The sequence below is a fragment of the Oncorhynchus tshawytscha genome, linkage group LG21 (assembly GCF_018296145.1).
Source record: "Oncorhynchus tshawytscha isolate Ot180627B linkage group LG21, Otsh_v2.0, whole genome shotgun sequence".
In the NCBI taxonomy this organism is placed as follows: Eukaryota; Metazoa; Chordata; class Actinopteri; order Salmoniformes; family Salmonidae; genus Oncorhynchus; species Oncorhynchus tshawytscha.
Window position 1 is genome coordinate 42,507,974 of NC_056449.1, and position 26,945 is coordinate 42,534,918.

The 26,945-nt window shown below is 47.3% G+C and overlaps 1 protein-coding gene and 1 long non-coding RNA gene across 6 annotated transcripts in view; both read right to left on the bottom strand.

The window, feature by feature from the left end:
* pdlim7 (PDZ and LIM domain 7) overlaps positions 1 to 26,945 on the bottom strand; it is a 64,366-nt gene that overhangs the window by 15,830 nt on the left and 21,591 nt on the right. For 4 of the 5 annotated variants that reach the window (XR_006079605.1, XR_006079604.1, XM_042303541.1 and 1 more), the window contains exons 4-5: positions 13,545 to 13,572; positions 11,636 to 11,811 (exon numbers count right to left, since the gene is read on the bottom strand). Coding sequence is in view for 3 of the 5 variants with exons in the window: in XM_042303541.1 (XP_042159475.1) it covers positions 11,636 to 11,811; positions 13,545 to 13,572 (204 nt within the window). In the remaining 2 variants the exon portion in view is untranslated. Of the gene's footprint in view, positions 1 to 591; positions 836 to 1,899; positions 1,937 to 2,737; positions 2,893 to 5,753; positions 5,799 to 11,635; positions 11,812 to 13,544; positions 13,573 to 26,945 lie in introns of those variants that run through there. The other variant, XM_042303543.1, reaches the window with a different exon arrangement.
* Positions 8,523 to 11,311, bottom strand: LOC121840392. The gene is made up of 2 exons (XR_006079606.1): positions 8,926 to 11,311; positions 8,523 to 8,871 (listed from the first exon to the last, which is right to left on the bottom strand). It is a non-coding gene; the product is annotated as an uncharacterized LOC121840392 (long non-coding RNA).

Sequence of the window (26,945 nt, forward strand, 5' to 3'; positions counted from 1 at the left end):
TGTGTGTGTTGTCGTCTGGGGTGTGTGTGTGTGTGTGTGTGTCTGGGGTGTGTGTGTGTGTGTGTGTGTTGTCGTCTGGGGTGTGTGTGTGTGTGTGTTGTCGTCTGGGGTGTGTGTGTGTGTGTGTTGTGTTGTCGTCGTCTGGGGTGTGTGTGTGTGTGTGTTGTTGTCGTCTGGGGTGTGTGTGTGTGTGTTTGTTGTCGTCTGGGGTGTGTGTGTGTGTGTGTGTTGTCGTCTGGGGTGTGTGTGTGTGTGTGTGTTGTCGTCTGGGGTGTGTGTGTGTGTGTGTGTTGTCGTCTGGGGTGTGTGTGTGTGTGTGTGTGTGTTGTCGTCTGGGGTGTGTGTGTGTGTGTGTGTGTGTTGTCGTCTGGGGTGTGTGTGTGTGTGTGTGTGTGTTGTCGTCTGGGGTGTGTGTGTGTGTGTGTGTGTGTTGTCGTCTGGGGTGTGTGTGTGTGTGTGTGTGTTGTTCTGGGGTCTGGGGTGTGTGTGTGTGTTGTCGTCTGGGGTGTGTGGTGTGTGTGTGTGTCGTCGTCTGGGGTGTGTGTGTGTGTGTGTGTCGTCTGGGGTGTGTGTGTGTGTGTGTCGTCTGGGGTGTGTGTGTGTGTTGTCGTCTGGGGTGTGTGTGTGTGTGTTGTCGTCTGGATAATCGGGCTGTTGTCGTTTTAGTCGTTGTCGTCGTTCTGATGGCTATCGATCGCTAGGGCTCAGGCCCGGCCCTGCACGTTGCCATGGTGATGCTCAGGACTTGATGTTGAGGGCGCGTGCGGACCTCTCGTGGTGCCAGTCCCTCAGACGGGCGTAACGGGGGCTCTGAATCTCTGTAAGGAACTTTTCCCTAACCACCCCGAAAGAGAAGAGAAGAGACAGGAAATGAAGAAGGACAGACAATTCACCAAGCAATGGGAAAACTACATCACAACTACCTTATATAATGTTACTATATATATATCACTAACAATGCATATACTGTACTCTATATCATCTACTGTATCCTTATGTAATACATGTATCACTAGCCACTTTAAACAATGCTACCTTATATAATGTTACTTACCCTACATTATTCATCTCATATGCATACGTATATACTGTACTCTATATCATCGACTGCATCCTTATGTAATACATGTATCACTAGCCACTTTAACTATGCCACTTTGTTTACATACTTATCTCATATGTATATACTGTACTCGATATCAGCTACTGTATCTTGCCTATGCTGCTCTGTACCATCACTCATTCATATATCCTTATGTACATATTCTTTATCCCCTTACACTGTGTATAAGACAGTAGTTTTGGAATTGTTAGTTAGATTACTTGTTGGTTATTACTGCATTGTCGGAACTAGAAGCACAAGCATTTCGCTACACTCGCATTAACATCTGCTAACCATGTGAATGTGACAAATAAAATTTGATTTGATTTGATAACTCACACACACACACACCAAACCACCTGTATAACTCACTCACTCACCTGTATAACTCACTCACACACACACACCAAACCACCTGTATAACACACACACACACACACAAACCACCTGTGTAACTCACACACACCAAACCACCTGTATAACTCACACACACCAAACCACCTGTATAACTCACACACACCAAACCACCTGTATAACTCACACACACCAAACCACCTGTATAACTCACACAAAAACCACCTGTATAACTCACACACACCAAACCACCTGTATAACTCACACACACACACCAAACCACCTGTATAACTCACCAAACCACCTGTATAACTCACACACCAAACCACATGTTGAAGCTTAAAGATGGCTGTAACACAGACTATACCAGAGTCAGCTGTAGACATCACACACAGGCATAGTTATATATATTATATAGCTTTATAAACACACAGGCTGTTTACCTGGCCCTCTTCATTGTCTCATCGTCTGGGTCCTGCACTGAGAGAGCCAAGGGGAAACACAGTATCAGAACGCCCAAACGAATCACAACGCCCAAAGGACATTGTCCACATCACTCACTCTCCCCCTCTCGACCACTGACAACCCCCCCCCCCGACCTCGCTCCCTCTCCGACCTCGCACCCTCTCCGACCTCGCTCCCTCACCCTCTCCGACCTCGCCTCTCCCTCACCCTCTCCGACCTCGCTCCCACCCTCACCCTCCCTCCGACCTCGCTCCCTCACCCTCTCCGACCTCCTCCCTCACCCTCTCCCTCTCCGACCTCGCACCCTCTCCCTCTCCGACCCTCGCACCCTCTCCCTCACCCTCTCCGACCTCGCACCCTCACCGACCTCGCTCCCTCACCGACCTCGCTCCCCCTCACCGACCTCGCTCCCTCTCCGACCTCGCTCCCTCCCTCTCCGACCTCGCTCCCTCACCGACCTCGCTCCCTCACCGACCTCGCTCCCTCACCGACCTCGCTCCCTCACCGACCTCGCTCCCTCACCGACCTCGCTCCCTCACCGACCTCGCTCCCTCACCGACCTCGCTCCCTCACCGACCTCGCTCCCTCACCGACCTCGCTCCCTCACCGACCTCGCTCCCTCACCGACCTCGCTCCCTCACCGACCTCGCTCCCTCACCGCTCCTCCCTCACCGACCTCGCTCCCTCACCGACCTCGCTCCCTCACCGACCTCGCTCCCTCACCGACCTCGCTCCCTCACCGACCTCGCTCCCTCACCGACCTCGCTCCCTCACCGACCTCACTCCCTCACCGACCTCGCTCCCTCACCGACTTACTGTAGTCGGTGCCTGTGAGCTGGGCCAGCATGCGGAAGGAGCGGGACTGGGTAGTGCCTGTGCGGGGCTGCCAATCCTGAGTGTCCTCGATCAGCCTCTTCTTGCTGCGGTCGTTGGGGATGAACATGGGGATGCCATCCACCCGCAGACCGTGCCTAGTACACACCACAACGTTAAATAACGTTGAACGGAACATGCACAGTAAACACGCAAGTTTCCCACAACGTTCCAACAACGTTAACATAGCAAACCGTGTCTACACACAGACATGACGTTATCACGTGGTTGAAACCACCATGACGTGGACCCAGCGACGTGTATCCCTGGTCAAAAGTAGTGCACTACATATGGGATAGGGTGCCATTTTGGATGCATCCCATGTCATATTCAACAGACATAAAATCCCAGTCAAAAGTTGTGGACACACTTATTCAATCATGAGGTTCTCTTTATTTAAAATAAAACTATTTTCTACATATGGAATCATGTAGCAATCCCCCTGATGCAGCACTCCATCACTCTCCTTCTTGGTCAAATAGCCCTTACACAGCCTGGAGGTGTGTTGGGTCATTGTCCTGTTGAAAAACACATGATCGTCCCACTAAGTGCAAACCAGATGGGATGGTGTATCACTGCAGAATGCTGTGGCAGCCATGCTGGTTAAGTGTTCCTTGAATTATAAATAAATCACTGACAGTGTCACCAGCAAAGCACCCCCACACCACCTCCTCCATGCTTCATGGTGGGAACCACACATGCAGAGATCATACATTCACCTACTCTGCATCTCAAAGACATCACACCACCTCCTCCATGCTTCATGGTGGGAACCACACATGCAGAGATCATCCGTTCACCTCCTCCATGCTTCATCTGGGAACCACAATGCAGAGATCATCCATTCACCACCTCCTCCATGCTTCACGGTGGGAACCACACATGCAGAGATCATCCATTCACCACCTCCTCCATGCTTCATGGTGGGAACCACACATGCAGAGATCATCCATTCACCTCCTCCTCCATGCTTCATGGTGGGAACCACACATGCAGAGATCATCCGTTCACCTACTCTGCATCTCACAAAGACATCACACCACCTCCTCCATGCTTCATGGTGGGAACCACACATGCAGAGATCATCCGTTCACCTACTCTGCATCTCACAAAGACATCACACCACCTCCTCCATGCTTCATGGTGGGAACCACACATGCAGAGATCATCCGTTCACCACCTCCTCCATGCTTCATGGTGGGAACCACACATGCAGAGATCATCCGTTCACCTACTTTGCATCTCACAAAGACACGGCGTTTAGAACAGAAAAATCTCACATTTGGACTCAAAGACCAAGGACAGATTTCCACCGGTCTAAAGTCCATTGCTCGTGTTTCTTGGCCCAATCAAGTCTCTTCTTCTTGTTGGTGTCCTTTAGTAGTGGTTTCTTTGCAGTATTTTGACCATGAAGGCTTGATTCACTCAGTCTCCTCTGAACAGTTGATTTGGGCTGCAATTTCTGGTAGGCTGGTAACTCTAATGAACTTATCCTCTGCAGCAGAGGTAACTATGGGTCTTCCTTTCCTGTGGCGGTCCTCATGAGAGCCAGTTTCATCATAGCGCTTGATGGTTTTTGCAGCTGCACTTGAAGAAACTTTCAAAGTTCTTGAAATTGACTTAAAGTAATGACGGACTGTCATTTCTCTTTGTTGATTTGAGCTGTTCTTGCCATAATATGGACTTGCTCTTAAAACAAATAGGTCCATCTTCTGTATACCAACCCTACCTTGCCACAACACAAATGATTGGCTCAAACGCATTTAGGAAAGAAATTCCACAAATTAACTTTTAACAAGGCACACCTGTTAATTGAAATGCATTCCAGTTGTCTACCTCATGAAGCTAGTTGAGAGAATGCCAAGAGTGTGCAAATGTGTCATCAAGGCAAAGGGTGGCTACTTTGAAGGATTGCAAATATAAAAACACATTTGGATTATTTTACACTTTTCTGGTTACTACATGATTCCATATGTGTTATTTCATAGTGTTGATGTCTTCACTATGATTCTACAATGTAGATAATTGTAAAAATAAATAAAGACCCTTGAGAAGGTGTCCAAACTTTTGACTGGTACTGTATGTCCTCCAATACGTCCCCCCTGACACCGTGTCAATACGTCCCCCCTGACACCGTGTCAATATGTCCCCTCTGACATGGCTGTCTGACACCGTGTCAATATGTCCCCTCTGACATGGCTGTCTGACACCGTGTCAATATGTCCCCCTCTGACATGGCTGTCTGTGTCAATATGTCCCCCTCTGACATGGCTGTCAACACCGTGTCAATATGTCCCCCTGACATGGCTGTCTGACACCGTGTCAATATGTCCCCCTCTGACATGGCTGTCGACACCGTGTCAATATGTCCCCTCTGACATGGCTGTCTGACACCGTGTCAATATGTCCCCTCTGACATGGCTGTCTGACACCGTGTCAATATGTCCCCTCTGACATGGCTGTCTGACACCGTGTCAATATGTCCCCTCTGACATGGCTGTCTGACACCGTGTCAATATGTCCCCTCTGACATGGCTGTCTGACACCGTGTCAATATGTCCCCCTCTGACATGGCTGTCTGACACCGTGTCAATATGTCCCCCTCTGACATGGCTGTCTGACACCGTGTCAATATGTCCCCCTCTGACATGGCTGTCTGACACCGTGTCAATATGTCCCCTCTGACATGGCTGTCTGACACCGTGTCAATATGTCCCCTCTGACATGGCTGTCTGACACCGTGTCAATATGTCCCCTCTGACATGGCTGTCTGACACCGTGTCAATATGTCCCCTCTGACATGGCTGTCTGACACCATGTCAATATGTCCCCTCTGACATGGCTGTCTGACACCATGTCAATATGTCCCCTCTGACACCGTGTCAATATGTCCTCTCTAACATGGCTGTCTAGTGACCAGCGGTCAAACAGGCTGGACCATAATGCATCTGTCTCTTACTTCTCGTGTTGGTAATTCTGGTGGTCATACAAAGGCTGATCCTCTCTGTAGGGGGAGGGGGGGAGGGAGGGAGGAAGAGGGAGACGAAGAGAAGAGGGTGGACAGAAGACAGAATGGACAAGAAATTACACGAGAAAGAGAAATACTGTTAGATGAAGAATTCTGAAGAATGATCAATGATTAGTCAATGATAAATAAACTTATGTTACTGTTACTACTGGTAAGAGAAAGACCTTCACTAATCATTACTAACCACTAGCTCAGATACTGACAGGAAGTCTATGATTTAACATTCAAGTAAAAAGGAAGTAAAGAGAGTTTACTGACTTCTCATCCATCTGCGGGGTGAAAGAAGAGAAGAGAGAAGGAGATGGGGGGGGTCAGTTTGGAAAAACAAAAACAACAATAGTTGCAGAGAACAGTCAACAGCGAGGAGACAGAGATGCAGAGTATCGTGCAGTGGGGTGAAAACACACACAGGCTTTCATTGTGGACGGGTTCTGTCAGAGAGACGCACGGCACGAGGCGTTCTGACGACGCTGACTCAGTGACCGTCACACAAAACTCGCAGGCAGGCTGTGTGACAGTCATCCAGAGTCCTCATCGTCCTCTCACTGATCTACAACAGATCCAGGTTCAAGTTGATGGCTGTATTGACTGATTACCTCACTTCTAAAACTGTTTTTATTTCACCTTCGTTTAGTTAAACAGGTAACTAAACAAAAAGGTAAGGTCATTGAAAACACATTCTTTTACAATAATTATCTGGCCCATATATTTATTCCATCAAATGGTATAAAATTACAATATTTATGCCCAGAACCGAACTTATTTACGACCAACCGGAAAGTCAAATACAGTGAGGAGTATTCAGATCCCTTGACTTGTTCCACATTTTGTTATGTTACAGCCTTATTATACAAATAAATTCAAATCCTCCACAGTCTACACAGAATACCCCATAAATGTTCACCAATGTATAAAAAAACAAAAACAGAAACACCTTATTTACATAAGTATTCAGACTCTTTGCTATGAAACTCTAAATTGAGCTCAAGTACATCCTGTTTCCATTGATCGTCCTTGACATGTCTCTACATCTTGGAGTCCACCTGTGGTAAATTCAATTGATAGGACATGATTTGGAAAGGCACAAACTTGTTTATATAAAGTCCCAAAGTTGACAATGCATGTCAGAGCAACAAAAAAAAAAACTATGAGTTTGAAGGAAATTGTCCGTAGAGCTCCAAAACAGATGTGACGAGGCACAGAAGGGTACTAAAACATGTCTGGAGCATTGAAGGTCCCCAAGAACACAGTGGCCTCCATCATTCTTAAATGGAAGAAGTTAGGAACCACCTAGACTCTTCCTAGAGCTGACCGCCACGGCCAAACTGAGCAATCGGGGGAGAAGGGCCTTGGGCAGGGAGGTGACCAAGGCCCTTCTCTATAGAGTTCCTTTAAAAAAGGCACATGACAGCCCCGCTTGGAGTTTGCCATCTCAGACAATGAGAAACAAGATTCTCTGGTCTGATGAAAGCAAGATTGAACTCGTTGGCTTGAATGCCAAGCGTCACGCCTGGAGCAAACCTGGCACCATCCCTACAGTGAAGCACTGTGGTGGCAGAATCATGCTGTGGGGATGTTTTTCAGCGTCAGAGACTGGGAGACTAGTCAGGATCGAAGGAAAGAGGAACGGAGAAAAGTACAGAGAGATCCTTGATGAAAACCTACTCCAGAGCGCTCAGGATGTCAGACTGGGGCGAAGGTTCACCTTCCAACAGGACAATGACCCTAATCCCACAGCCAAGACAACGCAGGAGTGGCTTCGGGACAAGTCTCTAAATGTCCATGAGTGGCCCAGCCAGAGCCCGGACTTCAACCTGATCGAACATCTCTGGAGAGACCTGAAAACAGCTGTACAGCGACACTCCCCATCCAACCTGACAGAGCTTGAGAGGATCTGCAGAGAAGAATGGGAGAAACTCCCCAAATACAGATGTGCCAAGCTTGTATCACCCAAGAAGACTCAAGGCTGTAATCGGTGGTGCTTCAAAGGGTCTGAATAATGTCATATTTAATTTAATTTTTAATAAATTAGCAAACATTTCTAAAAACCTGTTTTTGTGGTTATGGGGTATTATTGTGTGTTGATTGAGAAAAACAAAATGATTTTTATCCATTTTCGTATAAGGCTATAACATAAAATGTAGAAAAAGTCAAGGGGTCTGAATACTTTCCGAAGGCACTGTATGACTGCGTACATACCTCAATAACGACACAGTAATAATGTTGTGCCATTGGACGGATTCATCATGACAGCAGGGGAACCTCTGTGCAAATATACCAGACCTGCTAGTATACAACATGCCTAGACATCGGACACATTCCCTGCTTTGTTCTGTATCACCCAGCCTTGCCAAACTACCTAGTACGCCCATAGACTAGATTACTACTGTTATAGTGGATAGACCTCAAATTCAACCTGTTCTCCTGAAGAATGAATACCTTCTAGTGAAAAGACCTTAAATTCAACCTGTTCCTCTGTAAAATAAATACCTTCCAGCAGGGTTGGAATATATTCCATGAATGTTGTTTTGGGGGGAGAACATTGTTTGCATCCATTAACTAGCTTAGCGTTTGTTTCCTGACCAGCACTGTCCTAGAGTCCGACCTCGTTCTGGAGCGGCTGGGGGGCAAGACAAAACTTCACCAGTATCATAGTAAAAGACCCGAACGGCAGTCCATACAACCCTGCCCCTTAGCAAGTCACAGATTAGACCTGGACAGGAACGACAGTCCATACAACCCTGCCCCTTAGCAAGTCACAGATTAGACCTGGACAGGAACGACAGTCCATACAACCCTGCCCCTTAGCAAGTCACAGATTAGACCTGGACAGGAACGACAGTCCATACAACCCTGCCCTCTAACAAGTCACAGATTAGACCTGGACAGGAACGACAGTCCATACAACCCTGCCCCTTAGCAAGTCACAGATTAGACCTGGACAGGAACGACAGTCCATACAACCCTGCCCTCTAACAAGTCACAGATTAGACCTGGACAGGAACGACAGTCCATACAACCCTGCCCCTTAGCAAGTCACAGATTAGACCTGGACAGGAACGGCAGTCCATACAACCCTGCCTTAGCAAGTCACAGATTAGACCTGGACAGGAACGACAGTCCATACAACCCTGCCCCTTAGCAAGTCACAGATTAGACCTGGACAGGAACGACAGTCCATACAACCCTGCCCCTTAGCAAGTCACAGATTAGACCTGGACAGGAACGACAGGACTCAGTATGATTTAGTCTCTGTCATAAGAAAAGCAGCTGTGTGAAGGAGTGGCAGTTTAGATTCCGGCCGGCAAATAGTGTTGTGGGAAACCTAATCCACTAAAGTCGCTGGAGGAAGACTGATGAAGAAAAAAGACGACTAAACTACGTCTTTAAAAACTCTTCACAACAACTTTGTACTGCTTCTTTAAAAACTCTTCACAACAAAATTGTATGACTTCATTTAAGAGATGTAAAATAGTCTTATGAAGAACACAGGTTGAATTTGAAGCTTTTTTTCCACGAAAGAGTCAACTGTTTCTGGTGTTATAGACCCTCATTTCTCAGTATGACGTGCTTGCAACACCGAAAGCATGAGAAGAGCTATACAGAATACAGACGCGGTCTTAACTGTTGACAACGCGCCATAAAGGTTGAATTTGAGTAAACTAGTGTTTGTTATTTTAACCTCTCTCTCCATGAAGTGTTTTAGGCAGTGAAAGCATGAGAAGAGCTATACAAGGCAGGCTTTCAGGTCCGTGTGACTTCTCCAAGCAAGGCTCGTTAGGTAACGCAGCACCACCACAGTAAAAAACCATTCTGACAGCTCAGCAGATTCTAAAACGAAAGGATCCTGAGCACAGCGAGGCTAAATACAGCCACAGACAACATCTAGACCTCACCAAAAAGACGTTAACCCTTCCCCGACACGGTGACCAAAGGCCGTAGACTATGTACCAAGTATCAGGCATGGAATAAGGGTTGCGAGATCCTGCAAACTTTCGCAGAAATCCTGAGCAGAGTATTCTGGATTTCCTACTTACTCCCTTCTGGAATATTCCAACCAACATTTGGAAGAAAAGAAAACAGACAGTAACACTTGGTCAGACCTCCCCCGTTCCCCGTCGGGGCACGGACTCTACAAGGGTGTCGAAAGCGTTCCACAGGAATGTTGGCCTATGTTGACGCCAATGCTTCCCACAGTTGTGTCCAGTTGGCTGAATGTCCTTTGGGTGGTGGACCATTCTTGATACACATCGGGAAACTGTAGAGAGTTGCAGTTCTTGACACAAGCCAGTATACCCAGCACCAACTACCATACCGGGTTCAAAGGCACTTAAAATATTTTGTTTTACCCGTATTCACCCTCTGAATGGCACACAATCCACGTCTCAATTGTCTCAAGGCTTAAAATCATTATTTAAGCCTTCTCCTCCCCTTCATCTACACTGACTTTAACAAGTGACATCAACAAGGGATCATAGCTTTCACCTGGTCAGTCTATGTCACGGAAAGAGCAAGTGTCCTTAATGTTTTGTACTCTCAGCGTACAGGGAATATAGTGCCATTGAGGACACAGACTAAGTCATGTTATAGGTGACCAGTACACCTCTCACAGTGTGGATTAACATGAAAACACATGTGATCACATGAACTTCAAGGGTCCTTTTCAGTCGACGTAGAACCTTCTGCTGTTTAGAACCGACCAATGGCATTAAGAAACCCTTGTAAAGCAGTATACAGGTTCTCCCCCCGTCTGTGGTGGGTGTCGACACTAATTACAGTACACAGTTAGGAGGAGGGGGAAATTAAACAACTTCTGAAAGCCATGACGTCCATGTCAGACATGACGTCAGTCTTACAAGTCTTAGCTTTTTAAACTGCTCCATTCTGTTAACGCAAGCCAGAGATTAAACAATTTATTAGTCCCAAATGGCACTCTATTCCATATTTAGTACACTACTTTTGACCAAGGCCCTCTAATAGTGCACTCTATAGGGAATAGGGTGCCATTTGGGGCCCAGAATTGGACAGGGGTATTATAAATGGAGGGAGCGCTGAGTTACAAAAACATCACCCTGGTGCGGGATGTTCCCCAATGATGGAAGAGGGGCCTGAATGAAACAGTTTGGGACCCACCCGGTCAAGACAGAGCACACACTGCTCTTCCTACCAGACCTAAATGAGGAAGTTTTTTAAAAAAACAGAGCACTCTTGGACCTTTTAGACAGACGAACAACATTGTCACTTAGGAATGTTGACGACACTGTGGAGAGAATTTGGCTGATGGGAAGTCATTTTGATTTCCTGTATTCTACTCAACAGTCTGGTCCCAACAGACCAGGAGAAGACATCTTCTGATCAGATCATCATTTGGGCTCCCGAGTGGCGCAGCGGTCTAAGGCACTGCATCTCAGAGCAAGAGGTGTCACTACAGTCCCTGGTTCGAATCCAGGCTGTATCACATCCGGCTGTGATTGGGAGTCCCATAGGGCGGCGCGCACAATTGGCCCAGCGTCGTCCAGGTTTGGCCGGGGTTTGGCCGGGGTAGTAGGCCGGGGTAGGCCCGTCATTGTAAATAAGAATTTGTTCTTAAACGGACTTCTCAAGTTAAATAAACATCAACTTTGACAACTCAACCATTCTTAAAAACGTCATCAATTTCTCAGGGAGTTACCTGAATGATTCAGATCTGACATAAAATACTGAAATCATCCTTCCACAGGAACCCAGAGTGACTCGTTTCACAACCCAAACACCGGGAAAACATTTGGTCTTTGAGATTTGGTTTGGTTTGTTTTGTTTGTTTGTGTACCTACCCGTTGTGTGGCTGTAGCATGCTGACAGGGACCGGGGTGTTAACTTTAGGGGCATACGCCACTGGTTTAATGACCGTGTTGCCGCCGCCCGGCGTGAATGGCCGGGCCATCTTGTTGATAGCGGTGCTGGGGGCAAAGGAGTATTTGGGCTGAACGGAGGCGGGGGCGAGCAAATCCTACAGGGTGTGAGAGAGGGGGGAGGGGAGACACGGCAAAAACCACAGCAAATAACATGCAGTTAGAGAAAACACACACATTAATTAATTAGTGTGGTAATGTACCACACACACACAATCATATATCTGCTCCAGCTGTGTTAGCCTCAACATGGCTCAGAACATCAGAACCACAGTAGGTGTTGCCAAGGCCAGCTGTCTCTCTGTGTGGAGAGAGGAGGCCGAAGTGTGAACACACCAAACTGTCTGACTCGTGTACCAAATGGCACCCCATTCACTATATAGTGCACTACATTTGACCCATTGACTACCCACAGTAGTGCACTACGTAGGGAATAGAGAGCCATTTGGAAAGCTGGAGTTGGTCCCACTGAGGATCTTCCTCGGTCTCTGTTAGCTTGGTGCAACTCAATTACTTAACACTTAAATAGTTTTCCAAAAATGTTCACTGAACATAGAGTTGCACTGTTTTTTTGTCCTCAGCTAGGATTTCTCAGTGTGTCAGAGAAGATGTTATTATGGGATGTTTCATTTGCCTTCCAATACAAATCATATTACATTTCTGTAATAGGGTTTGAACTATGAACTTGGCATGATAATGTTATCGTAAGAGTCTTCATTATGTTGCCTTGAGTCTGGGATTGTACAACGGCCTTTAGGGTCACACGTACACGTGTATAATCAAATCAAATCAAAAGTATTTATAAAGCTGGCTGGCTGTGCTGGGTGGAGATGTGCTGGGTGCTGTGACTGGCTGTGCTGGGTGGAGATTAGAAACCTAGAGAGGAACCAGGCTCTGAGGGGTGGCCAGTCCTCTTCTGGCCGTGCCAGGTAGAGAGGAACCAGGCTGTGAGGGGTGGCCAGTCCTCTTCTGGCTGTGCCGGGTGGAGATTATAACAGAACATGGCCAAGATGTTCAAATGTTCATAAATCACCAGCAGGGTCAAGTAATAATGATCACAGTGGTTGTCGATGGTGCAACACGGCAGCACCTCAGGAGTAAATGTCAGTTGGCTTTTCATATCCGATCATTCAGAGTATCTCTACCGCTCCTGCTGTCTCTAGAGAGTTGAAAACAGCAGGTCTGGGACAGCTAGCACATCCAGTGAACAGGTCAGGGACTACTATAAGGACTACTAATAATAATTTCATTCAACAAACAAACAAACAAACAAACATCAAACTTATAACTGGCTTCTACTTTATACAATGTGTGCTGTGAGCTAGCTGCCAGCCTAATGGGGGGATTGAATCAGAATGACTGTGGAGACTTTAAATGCAATGTGAGGGTGTAAGTTGTTAAGAGACACCACTAGGAGCCAAACAGGGTCAATTCCTCTCATCCGACACCACAATATTAACAGCCTTGCAGGGGAAACGGTATGTGAGCATTGTCATAGACAGGGTAATAATGTTCTGGACTATGAAAAGACGTAGGAGTTGAGTTGAGTTTAGTCACTGCCTAGTGAAGACAGGGATCTGTTGATTCACATTGGAGAAGCATCATCATTCACAGGGTTTCAAGGAGGTGTGAGGTTAAGACAGACACAGACATTAAAAATGCAAAAATGTGAAACCCCTTTTCCATGCATATCTTACTACTTTTGACCTGAGCCCTGATAGAGCAGTGCACTATACAGGGAACAGGGTGGTGTTTGGGATGCAGACCTGATAGAGTAGTGCACTATACAGGGAATAAGGGTGGTGTTTGGGATGCAGAACCAGACACTTACCTTCTGATCGCCACCCGCATGGAAAGCTCTGAAAGAAAAGATGGGAAAATAAGGGTTAAAAAAAAAAGTTGGCGCCACCACAATAGATCCTATCCGACCCACCGCAATAGATCCTATCCGACCCACCGCAATAGATCCTATCCGACCCACCGCAATAGATCCTATAAAACCCACCGCAGTAGTTCCTATAAAACCCACCGCAGTAGATCCTATAAAACCCACCGCAGTAGATCCTATAAAACCCACCGCAGTAGATCCTATAAAACCCACCGCAGTAGATCCTATAAAACCCACCGCAGTAGATCCTATAAAACCCACCGCAGTAGATCCTATAAAACCCACCGCAGTAGATCCTATAAAACCCACCGCAGTAGATCCTATAAAACCCACCGCAGTAGATCCTATAAAACCCACCGCAGTAGATCCTATAAAACCCACCGCAGTAGATCCTATAAAACTCACAGCAGTAGATCCCATAGGACTCCCAATCACGGCCGGTTGTGATACAGCCTGGATTATACACAACAATACTAATAACAACAACGAGGATTTGATCCATAGTGACTTAGTCATACATTTATCTATGGGTGGACCCGGGAATCGAACACACTAGCCTTGGCATTACAAGCACCATGCTCTATCAACTGAGCGACAGTGGACCACATCTTAAAACTAGGACGATGCTTCATCATAGCCGTGGAATATAAAACACGGCCCCAAAAATCAAAGCCAGTCATAAAACTGTCCTCCTAACTCATCTGATAACCAAACTGTGGAAGCCCTCCAAACCCTGAGAGACAGAGGATAGAACAGCTCACATCCAGCATTAAGAGAGGTCTTTCAGCCTAACGCAACAGGAGCAGCTCACATCCAGCATTAAGAGAGGTCTTTCAGCCTAACGCAACAGGAGCAGCTCACATCCAGCATTAAGAGGGTCTTTCAGCCTAACGCAACAGGAGCAGCTATCCAGCATTAAGAGAGGTCTTTCAGCCTAACGCAACAGGAGCAGCTCACATCCAGCATTAAGAGAGGTCTTTCAGCCTAACGCAACAGGAGCAGCTCACATCCAGCATTAAGAGAGGTCTTTCAGCCTAACGCAACAGGAGCAGCTCACATCCAGCATTAAGAGGGTCTTTCAGCCTAACGCAACAGGAGCAGCTCACATCCAGCATTAAGAGAGGTCTTTCAGCCTAACGCAACAGGAGCAGCTCACATCCAGCATTAAGAGAGGTCTTTCAGCCTAACGCAACAGGAGCAGCTTATTGTCTGTTGTGACAGAGGGGTGTGAGGAAGAGAGGGGCGAGGAAGAGAGGGGCGAGGAAGAGAGGGGCGAGGAAGAGAGGGGCGAGGAAGAGAGGGGCGAGGGTTACGGGTAGGAGGAATCCGTGTGATTTAAAATAGTTCTTCTTTATAGAAGGTGTTGGGTTATAAGGAAGGAAACTGGAGAGAGAGACAGGTCTGTCTAGTGTGACATCAGATACTGACGAGTACAGACCTGCCTAATCAATTACAACCAACACCTACGACTGAGAAACCCAACACACAAACAACGCATACAGTGGGGACCCATTTATTCACAACATCATCGTCAGAGTGTACACACACACACACACACACACACATTATATTGGCATTTTCATACTGATCCCTGTGGGAATCGAACCCACAACCCTAGCATTGCAAGCGGCATGCTCTACCAACTGAGCCACACACACACACAACACACAACACACACACACACACACACACACACGATGTTTTGCTCGATAAGTAGTCTAATGACACAGTTCATATCCGTACCGTTTCAGCTACAGACTACTCTACAGCATCACCAGATATACTGTACTGAAAGGGAGTGACTGTACTCTACAGCATCACCAGATATACTGTACTGAAAGGGAGTGACTGTACTCTACAGCATCACCAGATATACTGTACTGAAAGGAAGTGAGAGTACTCTACAGCATCACCAGATATACTGTACTGAAAGGAAGTGGCAGTACTCTACAGCATCACCAGATATACTGTACTGAAAGGGAGTGACTGTACTCTACAGCATCACCAGATATACTGTACTGAAAGGGAGTGACTGTACTCTACAGCATCACCAGATATACTGTACTGAAAGGAAGTGAGAGTACTCTACAGCATCACCAGATATACTGTACTGAAAGGGAGTGACAGTACTCTACAGCATCACCAGATATAATGTACTGAAAGGGAGTGACAGTACTCTACAGCATCACCAGATATAATGTACTGAAAGGGAGTGGCAGTACTCTACAGCATCACCAGATATACTCTCCAAAAGAGGTGGTGGTACAGGGTGTGATTCATAACATTTCAGGAACTTTAAAAAAAATAAAAAATAATATTGTGTTAGATTATGTCCTGTTTTGGCCAGTCAGCCAGTTTATGAATAGTACTGCCAAATTCGAAAAACAAACTGACCGTGACCCTGATTCCAACCAGCCACTTTGTTCCTGTGCCCTGATCTGTTGGCTAAACCGCAGGTATACATCTGAACACTCACCAAAGTCTGGTCTGGTCTGACAGAAGACACCGGCTTCAACCCCCCAAAAAGTAGTGCCCTATATAGGGAATAGGGTGCCATTTGGGACCCATGCATATTCCACTACAGCAACAGATAGGAGGTAGAAGGACAGAGGTTACAGGAAAAACTAATGACAGAGCACATCTGGTTTAGAGGAGACGACCTCTAACCCCTATCTCCTAGAGGAGACGACCTCTAACATCTGGTTTAGAGGAGACGACCTCTAACCCCTATCTTCTAGAGAAGAGGAGACTACCTCTAACATCTCTCTTCCCTTTTCACCTGGGCAGGCTGGACACATCAGCCAACAACATCTCTTCCCTTTGACCAGGGCAGGCTGGCTTCCAGCAGGTGGCCAACCTTTTAGTTGTTGGTCTGTGTTCACCAGAAAGCACTCTCCACTCATCCACACACTACTGATCATATAGACGTCCAAAGCTTATGTTACATTTTATTAAACTAAATGCTAAATGTATTTATTTTTACATTAAAGTAAATGTATTTGGGGTAACCAGCAGGTAGCCTAGTGGTTAGAGCGTTGGGCCAGTAACCAGCAGGTAGCCTAGTGGTTAGAGCGTTGGGCCAGTAACCAGCAGGTAGCCTAGTGGTTAGAGCGTTGGACGAGTAACCAGCAGGTAGCCTAGTGGTTAGAGCGTTGGACTAGTAACCAGCAGGTAGCCTAGTGGTTAGAGCGTTGGACTAGTAACCAGCAGGTAGCCTAGTGGTTAGAGCGTTGGACTAGTATCCAGCAGGTAGCCTAGTGGTTAGAGCGTTGGACTAGTATCCAGCAGGTAGCCTAGTGGTTAGAGCGTTGGACTAGTATCCAGCAGGTAGCCTAGTGGTTAGAGCGTTGGGCCAGTAACCGAAAGGTTGCTAGAACAGATCCCTGAGCTGACAAGGTACAAATCTGTCATTCTGCCCCTGAACAAGGCAGTTAACCCACTGTTCCTAGGCTGTCATTGAAAATAAGAATTTGTTCTTAACTGACTTGCCTGGTTAAAAGGTTAAATAAGAATTTGTTCTTAACTGACTTGCCTGGTTAAAAGGTTAAATAAGAATTGGTTCTTAACTGACTTGCCTGGTTAAAAGGTTAAATAAGAATTGGTTCTTAACTGACTTGCCTGGTTAAAAGGTTAAATAAGAATTGGTTCTTAACTGACTTGCCTGGTTAAAAGGTTAAATAAGAATTCAGTCATGTGTGGTCTCCCTTTGTTGTTATGAACTACGGCCAGCTAACACAGTTGGGGCTCGTCCAATCTGAGATCTTGGTTATAGGGTCGTTTTGGTGGTATGTTTGTAAATGTTCCTAATTTGGTTTGGACTTCCCGTTTAGTGCACGGTCAGCTTGGAGCACCGTGTAAGGGTAGTAACTGGTGCCAAATTGGGTTCAGCTGCTACAGTTCTAACAGTGCAACGTGGTACCATTTGTTTGGAAGTCTTTGTTAAAGCCATCAAACATTGTGTCATTTTTTATACTAGTTTGTGTAAAGCTTTATGAGTTTTGTTTTGGTGAATGCTGGAAGAGAAGCAGCCTTTGTCCCCCGTGTGCTGGGCTACAAAGCCCCCGTGTGCTGGGCTACAAAGCCCCCGTGTGCTGGGCTACAAAGCCCCCGTGTGCTGGGCTACAAAGCCCCCGTGTGCTGGGCTACAAAGCCCCCGTGTGCTGGTGTGCAGGTCTGGGCTGGGGTCATTCTGGGTTAGCTGGTGTGCAGGTCTGGGCTGGGGTCATTCTGGGTTAGCTGGTGTGCAGGTCTGGACTGGGGTCATTCTGGGTAACCAGTAAGCTGGTGTGCAGGTCTGGGCTGGGGTCATTCTGGGTGACCAGGTGTACAGGTCTGGGCTGGGGTCATTCTGGGTTAGCTGGTGTGCTGGTCTGGGCTGGGGTCATTCTGGGTTAGCTGGTGTGCAGGTCTGGGCTGGGGTCATTCTGGGTAACCAGTAAGCTGGTGTGCAGGTCTGGGCTGGGGTCATTCTGGGTTAGCTGGTGTACAGGTCTGGGCTGGGGTCCTTCTGGGTAACCAGTTAGCTGGTGTGCAGGTCTGGGCTGGGGTCATTCTGGGTAACCAGTAAGCTGGTGTACAGGTCTGGGCTGGGGTCATTCTGGGTAACCAGTAAGCTGGTGTACAGGTCTGGGCTGGGGTCATTCTGGGTAACCAGTTAGCTGGTGTGCAGGTCTGGGCTGGGGTCATTCTGGGTAACCAGTAAGCTGGTGTACAGGTCTGGGCTGGGGTCATTCTGGGTAACCAGTAAGCTGGTGTACAGGTCTGGGCTGGGGTCATTCTGGGTAACCAGTAAGCTGGTGTACAGGTCTGGGCTGGGGTCATTCTGGGTAACCAGTTGGTGTACAGGTCTGGGCTGGGGTCATTCTGGGTAACCAGTTGGTGTACAGGTCTGGGCTGGGGTCATTCTGGGTAACCAGTTAGCTGGTGTGCAGGTCTGGGCTGGGGTCATTCTGGGTAACCAGTAAGCTGGTGTACAGGTCTGGGCTGGGGTCATTCTGGGTAACCAGTAAGCTGGTGTACAGGTCTGGGCTGGGGTCATTCTGGGTAACCAGTAAGCTGGTGTACAGGTCTGGGCTGGGGTCATTCTGGGTAACCAGTTGGTGTACAGGTCTGGGCTGGGGTCATTCTGGGTAACCAGTTAGCTGGTGTGCAGGTCTGGGCTGGGGTCATTCTGGGTAACCAGTAAGCTGGTGTACAGGTCTGGGCTGGGGTCATTCTGGGTAACCAGTTAGCTGGTGTGCAGGTCTGGGCTGGGGTCATTCTGGGTAACCAGTAAGCTGGTGTACAGGTCTGGGCTGGGGTCATTCTGGGTAACCAGTAAGCTGGTGTACAGGTCTGGGCTGGGGTCATTCTGGGTAACCAGTAAGCTGGTGTACAGGTCTGGGCTGGGGTCATTCTGGGTAACCAGTTGGTGTACAGGTCTGGGCTGGGGTCATTCTGGGTAACCAGTTGGTGTACAGGTCTGGGCTGGGGTCATTCTGGGTAACCAGTTGGTGTACAGGTCTGGGCTGGGGTCATTCTGGGTAACCAGTTAGCTGGTGTGCAGGTCTGGGCTGGGGTCATTCTGGGTAACCAGTTAGCTGGTGTGCAGGTCTGGGCTGGGGTCATTCTGGGTAACCAGTTAGCTGGTGTGCAGGTGTGGGCTGGTGTCATTCTGGGTAACCAGTTAGCTGGTGTGCAGGTGTGGGCTGGTGTCATTCTGGGTAACCAGTTAGCTGGTGTGCAGGTCTGGGCTGGGGTCATTCTGGGTAACCAGTTAGCTGGTGTGCAGGTCTGGGCTGGGGTCATTCTGGGTAACCAGTTAGCTGGTGTGCAGGTCTGGGCTGGGGTCATTCTGGGTAACCAGTTAGCTGGTGTGCAGGTCTGGGCTGGGGTCATTCTGGGTAACCAGTTAGCTGGTGTACAGGTCTGGGCTGGGGTCATTCTGGGTTAGCTGGTGTACAGGTCTGGGCTGGGGTCATTCTGGGTGACCAGGTGTACAGGTCTGGGCTGGGGTCATTCTGGGTAACCAGTAAGCTGGTGTACAGGTCTGGGCTGGGGTCATTCTGGGCTAGCTGGTGTGCAGGTCTGGGCTGGGGTCATTCTGGGTAACCAGTAAGCTGGTGTGCAGGTCTGGGCTGGGGTCATTCTGGGTAACCAGTAAGCTGGTGTGCAGGTCTGGGCTGGGGTCATTCTGGGTAACCAGTTAGCTGGTGTGCTGGGCTGGGGTCAGGTCTGGGCTGGGGTCATTCTGGGTAACCAGTAAGCTGGTGTGCAGGTCTGGGCTGATTCTGGGTTAGCTGGTGTACAGGTCTGGGCTGGGGTCATTGTGGGTTAGCTGGTGTACAGGTCTGGGCTGGGGTCATTCTGGGTTAGCTGGTGTGCAGGTGTGGGCTGGTGTCATTCTGGGTAACCAGTTAGCTGGTGTACAGGTCTGGGCTGGGGTCATTCTGGGTTAGCTGGTGTACAGGTCTGGGCTGGGGTCATTCTGGGTAACCAGTTAGCTGGTGTGCAGGTCTGGGCTGGGGTCATTCTGGGTAACCAGTTAGCTGGTGTGCAGGTCTGGGCTGGGGTCATTCTGGGTAACCAGTTAGCTGGTGTGCAGGTCTGGGCTGGGGTCATTCTGGGTAACCAGTTAGCTGGTGTGCAGGTCTGGGCTGGGGTCATTCTGGGTAACCAGTTGGCTGGTGTGCAGGTCTGGGCTGGGGTCATTCTGGGTAACCAGTTAGCTGGTGTACAGGTCTGGGCTGGGGTCATTCTGGGTTAGCTGGTGTACAGGTCTGGGCTGGGGTCATTCTGGGTGACCAGGTGTACAGGTCTGGGCTGGGGTCATTCTGGGTAACCAGTAAGCTGGTGTACAGGTCTGGGCTGGGGTCATTCTGGGCTAGCTGGTGTGCAGGTCTGGGCTGGGGTCATTCTGGGTAACCAGTAAGCTGGTGTGCAGGTCTGGGCTGGGGTCATTCTGGGTAACCAGTAAGCTGGTGTGCAGGTCTGGGCTGGGGTCATTCTGGGTAACCAGTTAGCTGGTGTGCAGGTCTGGGCTGGGGTCATTCTGGGTAACCAGTAAGCTGGTGTGCAGGTCTGGGCTGATTCTGGGTTAGCTGGTGTACAGGTCTGGGCTGGGGTCATTGTGGGTTAGCTGGTGTACAGGTCTGGGCTGGGGTCATTGTGGGTTAGCTGGTGTGCAGGTGTGGGCTGGTGTCATTCTGGGTAACCAGTTAGCTGGTGTACAGGTCTGGGCTGGGGTCATTCTGGGTTAGCTGGTGTACAGGTCTGGGCTGGGGTCATTCTGGGTGACCAGTTGTACAGGTCTGGGCTGGGGTCATTCTGGGTGACCAGTTGTACAGGTCTGGGCTGGGGTCATTCTGGGTGACCAGTTGGTGTACAGGTCTGGGCTGGGGTCATTCTGGGTAACCAGTTGGTGTACAGGTCTGGGCTGGGGTCATTCTGGGTAACCAGTTGGTGTACAGGTCTGGGCTGGGGTCATTCTGCGATGCAGTGCCTTATAGACCACTGCTCCACTAGGAAGGCACATAATGCCCTACTTTATGACCAGGCCCCAGAGTGCACTTTGAAGGGAACAGGGTTCTATTTCAGATACAGACCACATGTTGGTTTTCATTACTCATCTATTAAATCACAGACGTATGACTTTCTCTCTCCCTCACAAACGGATGAGGTAGTTACGGTCTCCCTCCTCAGACACACTCACTCCTTTTTTAGGCTTTCGGTTTGAGGCTGTTACGTGACCTCTTCAAGAAGGAAGACTGTCAATTCAGCACTCCAGATTTTTTCCATATGTGCCGGGAGGGGGGTGGGGGGGCGAGAGCGGTGTCAGAATGGAAAGCTAAATAGTTTAGTGTCACTCTAAACCTTCTTGATGGTCTCAGGCCATAATATCAGGTCAGCCATATTCCTGAAGACACTCACGCCTCGCATTCTAACTGTAGATCTGGTCTCTGTTTTGATTGTGTCCGAAATGGCACTCTATTCCCTATATAGTGCCCTAATTCAGGGTCGACAGGGCCCTACGTCAGGCCAGTCAGACACAGCCTTGTTTATTAACAGTGTATCTAGTCTGACTTAATTTTTTAACATAGTCCTGAGTCCCTACAGTCGGTCAGTGTGGACAGTAGGTGTTCAGACTCAATAGCTTGTTCATTAGATTTAGAGATATCTACGGTATCTATCACTCCCTCACTGTACCACCACTATCTACAGTTCAGAGAGTCCCTCACTGTACCATCACTATCTACAGTTCAGACTCCCTCACTGTACCATCACTATCTACAGTTCAAATCAAATTTGTGAAATTTCATTTGTCACATGCACTGAATACAACATGTATGTAGACCTTTCTGGGAAATGCTTACTTACAAGCCCATTACCAACAATGCAGTTGGTTAAGGGGGGGGGGGGGTCAATGCAAATAGTCTGGGTAGCCATTTTATTAGATGTTCAGGAGTCTTATGGCTTGGGGGTGTAGAAGCTGTTAAGGAGCCTCTTGGTCCTAGACTTGATGCTCCGGTACCACTTGCCGTGCGGAAGCAGAGAGAACAGTCTATGACTTGGGTGACTGGAGTCTCTGACAATTTTAAGGGGCCCTCCTCTGACACCACCTGGTATAGAGGACCTGGATGGCAGGAAGCTTGGCCCCAGTGATGTACTGGGCCGTACGCACTACTCTCTGTAGAGCATTACGGTCAGATGATGAGCAGTTGCCATACCAGGCAGTGATGCAATCGGTCATGATGCTCTCGATGGTGCAGCTGTAGAACCTTTTGAGGATCTGGGTCTTTTCAGATCTCTCTTCAGTCTTTTCAGTCTCCTGAGGGGGAATAGACATTGTCGTGCTCGCTTCACGACTGTCTTGGTGTGTTTGGACCAGGATAGTTTGTTGGTGATGTGGACGGACACCAAGGAACTTGAAGCTCTCAACCTGCTCCACTGGAGCCAGGTGGATGAGAATGGAGGCGTCCTCATTTTCCTGTCGTCCATGATCATCTCCTTTGTCTTGATCACATTACGGGAGAGGTCGTTCAGACACCCTCACTAACAGTACTGGTTCCATGTCTGTGTGACCCGAAGTAACCACTGGGGTGCTGAAGTCACCACTACAACCCGTCTTGTGGTTTCACTGTTAACAGCAGCTGACACGTAATAGATGAAATGGATAGACGGTGGCTTGGTTATTTCAACACCTCTCATTCTATACAGGAGATTCTAACCAAACATATGTTACCACGTCTTTCATTTTCTGTTAGAAATGAGCTGTTGGCTTGACATAAATGTTTTTGTTATTGAGTAGGGAGTTTCTAAGAGGAGTAAATACAACATGCTTCTGTAGGTAGCAGGTATGTTATCCAACCCCAGTCTGTCAAATTACATTTGCGTCGCTTTATTTAAAATCACCAAAGTGGTTTTAATCTCATTTAATATATATTTTTACAACAGAATTAGAAAGCAAGGCATCTCAAACTACTCCTAACTAACTAATATGGTCCAAGCACACAAAGACAGTCGTGAAGAGGGCATGACAAAACCTATTCCCCCTCAGGACACTGAAAAGATTTGGCATGGGTCCTCAGTTCCTCAAGGTTTTACAGCTGCACCATCAAGACCTTTGACTAATTGCGTCACTGCCTGGTATGGCAACTGCTCGGCCTCCGCCCGCAAGGCACTACAGAGGGTAATGCTTCCTGCCATCCAGGACATCTATACCAGGCGGTGTCAGAGGAAGGCCCTAAAAACTGCCCAAGACTCCAGCCACCAAAGTCATAGACTGTTCTCTCTGCTACCACACGGCAGTACGGTCTAGTTATATTACTGAGGGTGAGTATAGTGTATACAGTACGGTCTAGTTATATTATCTTACTTGCTGAGGGTGAGTATAGTGTTTACAGTACGGTCTAGTTATATTACTGAGGGTGAGTCTGGTATGGTCTAGTTATATTACTGAGGGTGAGTATAGTGTTTACAGTAGCCTAGTTATATTACTGAGGCTGAGTCTGGTACGGTCTAGTTATATTACTGAGGGTGAGTCTGGTATGGTCTAGTTATATTACTGAGGGTGAGTCTGGTACGGTCTAGTTATATTACTGAGGGTGAGTATAGGGTGAGTCTGGTACGGTCTAGTTATATTACTGAGGGTGAGTATAGTGTTTACAGTACGGTCTAGTTATATTACTGAGGGTGAGTATAGTGTATACAGTACGGTCTAGTTATATTACTGAGGGTGAGTAGTGTATACAGTATGGTCTAGTTATATTACTGAGGGTGAGTATAGTGTATACAGTAGCCTAGTTATATTACTGAGGGTGAGTATAGTATGGTCTAGTTATATTACTGAGGGTGAGTCTGGTATGGTCTAGTTATATTACTGAGGGTGAGTATAGTGTTTACAGTACGGTCTAGTTATATTACTGAGGGTGAGTATAGTGTTTACAGTACGGTCCAGTTATATTACTGAGGGTGAGTATAGTGTATACAGTAGCCTAGTTATATTACTGAGGGTGAGTATAGTGTATACAGTAGCCTAGTTATATTACTGAGGCTGAGTCTGGTACGGTCGAGTTATACTACTGAGGGTGAGTATAGTGCATACAGTACGGTCGAGTTATACTACTGAGGGTGAGTATAGTGCATACAGTACGGTCGAGTTATACTGCTGAGGGTGAGTATAGTGCATACAGTACGGCCGAGTTATACTGCTGAGGGTGAGTATAGTGTATACAGTACGGCCGAGTTATACTGCTGAGGGTGAGTATAGTGTACACAGTACGGCCGAGTTATACTGCTGAGGGTGAGTATAGTGTACACAGTACGGCCGAGTTATACTGCTGAGGGTGAGTATAGTGTATACAGTACGGCCGAGTTATACTGCTGAGGGTGAGTATAGTGCATACAGTACGGCCGAGTTATACTGCTGAGGGTGAGTATAGTGTTTACAGTACGGCTGAGGGTGAGTATAGTGTTTACAGAGTAGGGTGAGTATAGTGTTTACAGTACGGTCTAGTTATATTACTGAGGGTGAGTATAGTGTTTACAGTAGCCTAGGTCTGAGTTATATACTGAGGGTATAGTTTACAGTTTACAGTACGGCCGAGTATAGTATAGTGTTACAGTACGGCCGAGTTATAGTGTTTACAGTACGGCCTGAGTATAGTGTTTACAGTACGGCCGAGTATAGTGTTTAGTACGCATATTACTGTACAGGGCCTAGTATAGTGTTTACTACTGAGGGTAGGCCGAGTATAGTGTTTACAGTACGGCCGAGTATAGTGTTTACAGTACGGCCGAGTATAGTGTTTACAGTACGGCCGGCCGAGTATAGTGTTTACAGTACGGCCGAGTATAGTGTTTACAGTACGGCCTAGTATAGTGTTTACAGTACGGCCGAGTATAGTGTTTACAGTACGGCCGAGTTATAGTGTTTACAGTACGGCCGAGTATAGTGTTTACAGTACGGCCGATACTACTGTATAGTGTTTACAGTACGGCCGAGTATAGTGTTTACAGTACGGCAGTTATACTACTGAGGGTATAGTGTTTACAGTACGGCCGAGTATAGTGTTTACAGTACGGCCGAGTATAGTGTTTACAGTACGGCCGAGTATAGTGTTTTTACAGCACAGTACGGCCGAGTATAGTGTTTACAGTACGGCCGAGTATAGTGTTTACGTTTACAGCACGGCCGAGTTATACTACTGAGGGTGAGTATAGTGTTTACAGTACGGCCGAGTATAGTGTTTACAGAGGCCGAGTATAGTGTTTACAGTACGGCCGATACTATAGTGTTTACAGTACGGCCGAGTATAGTGTTTACAGTACGGCCGAGTATAGTGTTTACAGTACGGCGGCCTGAGGGTATAGTGTTTACAGTACGGCCGAGTATAGTGTTTGACAGTATAGCGTTTACAGGGCCGAGTATATGTTTACAGTACGGCCGAGTATAGTGTTTACAGTACGGCTGAGGGTATATAGTGTTTACAGTACGGCCGAGTATAGTGTTTACAGAGGGTGAGTATAGTGTTTACAGTACGGTCGAGTAGTGTTTACAGTAGTGTTTACAGTACGGTCGAGTATAGTGTTTACAGTACGGTTATAGTACTGAGGGTAGTGTTTAGTATAGCGTTTACAGTCGAGTTATATTACTGAGGTCGAGTATAGTGTTTACAGTACTGAGGGTGAGTATAGTGTTTACAGTACGGTCGAGTATAGTGTTTACAGTACGTTATATTACTGAGGGTAGTCGAGTATAGTGTTTACAGTACGGTCGAGTATAGTGTTTACAGTACGGTCTAGTTATAGTGTTTACAGTTATATTACTGGGGTGAGTATAGTGTTTACAGTACGGTCGAGTATAGTGTTTACAGTAGTATAGTGTTTACAGGGTCTACTGAGAGTGATAGTGTTTACAGTACGGTACTGAGGGTGAGTATAGTGTTTACGAGTAGGGTAGTGTTTACAGTACGGTCTAGTATAGTGTTTACAGTACGGTCGAGTATAGTGTTTACAGTACGGTCGAGTATAGTGTTTACAGTACGGTCGAGTATAGTGTTTACAGTACGGGTGAGTATAGTGTTTACAGTTTATAGTGTTTACAGGGTCTAGTTATACTACTGAGGGTATAGTGTTTACAGTACGGTCTAGTTATACTACTGAGGGTGAGTATAGTGTTTACAGTACGGTCTAGTTATACTACTGAGGGTGAGTATAGTGTTTACTGAGGGTACGTTTACAGTCTAGTTATACTACTGAGGGTGAGTATAGTGTTTACAGTACGGTCTAGTTATACTACTGAGGGTGAGTATAGTGTTTACAGTACGGTCTAGTTATACTGAGGGTGAGTATAGTGTTTACAGTACGGTCTAGTTATACTACTGAGGGTGAGTATAGTGTTTACAGTACGGTCTAGTTATACTACTGAGGGTGAGTATAGTGTTTACAGTACGGTCGAGTTATACTACTGAGGGTGAGTATAGTGTTTACAGTACGGTCGAGTTATACTACTGAGGGTGAGTATAGTGTTTACAGTACGGTCGAGTTATACTACTGAGGGTGAGTATAGTGTTTACAGTACGGTCTAGTTATACTACTGAGGGTGAGTATAGTGTTTACAGTACGGTCTAGTTATACTACTGAGGGTGAGTATAGTGTTTACAGTACGGTCTAGTTATACTGACTGAGGGGGTGAGTGAGTATAGTGTTTACAGTACGGTCTAGTTATACTACTGAGGGTGAGTATAGTGTTTACAGTACGGTCTAGTTATACTACTGAGGGTGAGTATAGTGTTTACAGTACGGTCTAGTTATACTACTGAGGGTGAGTATAGTGTTTACAGTACGGTCTAGTTATACTACTGA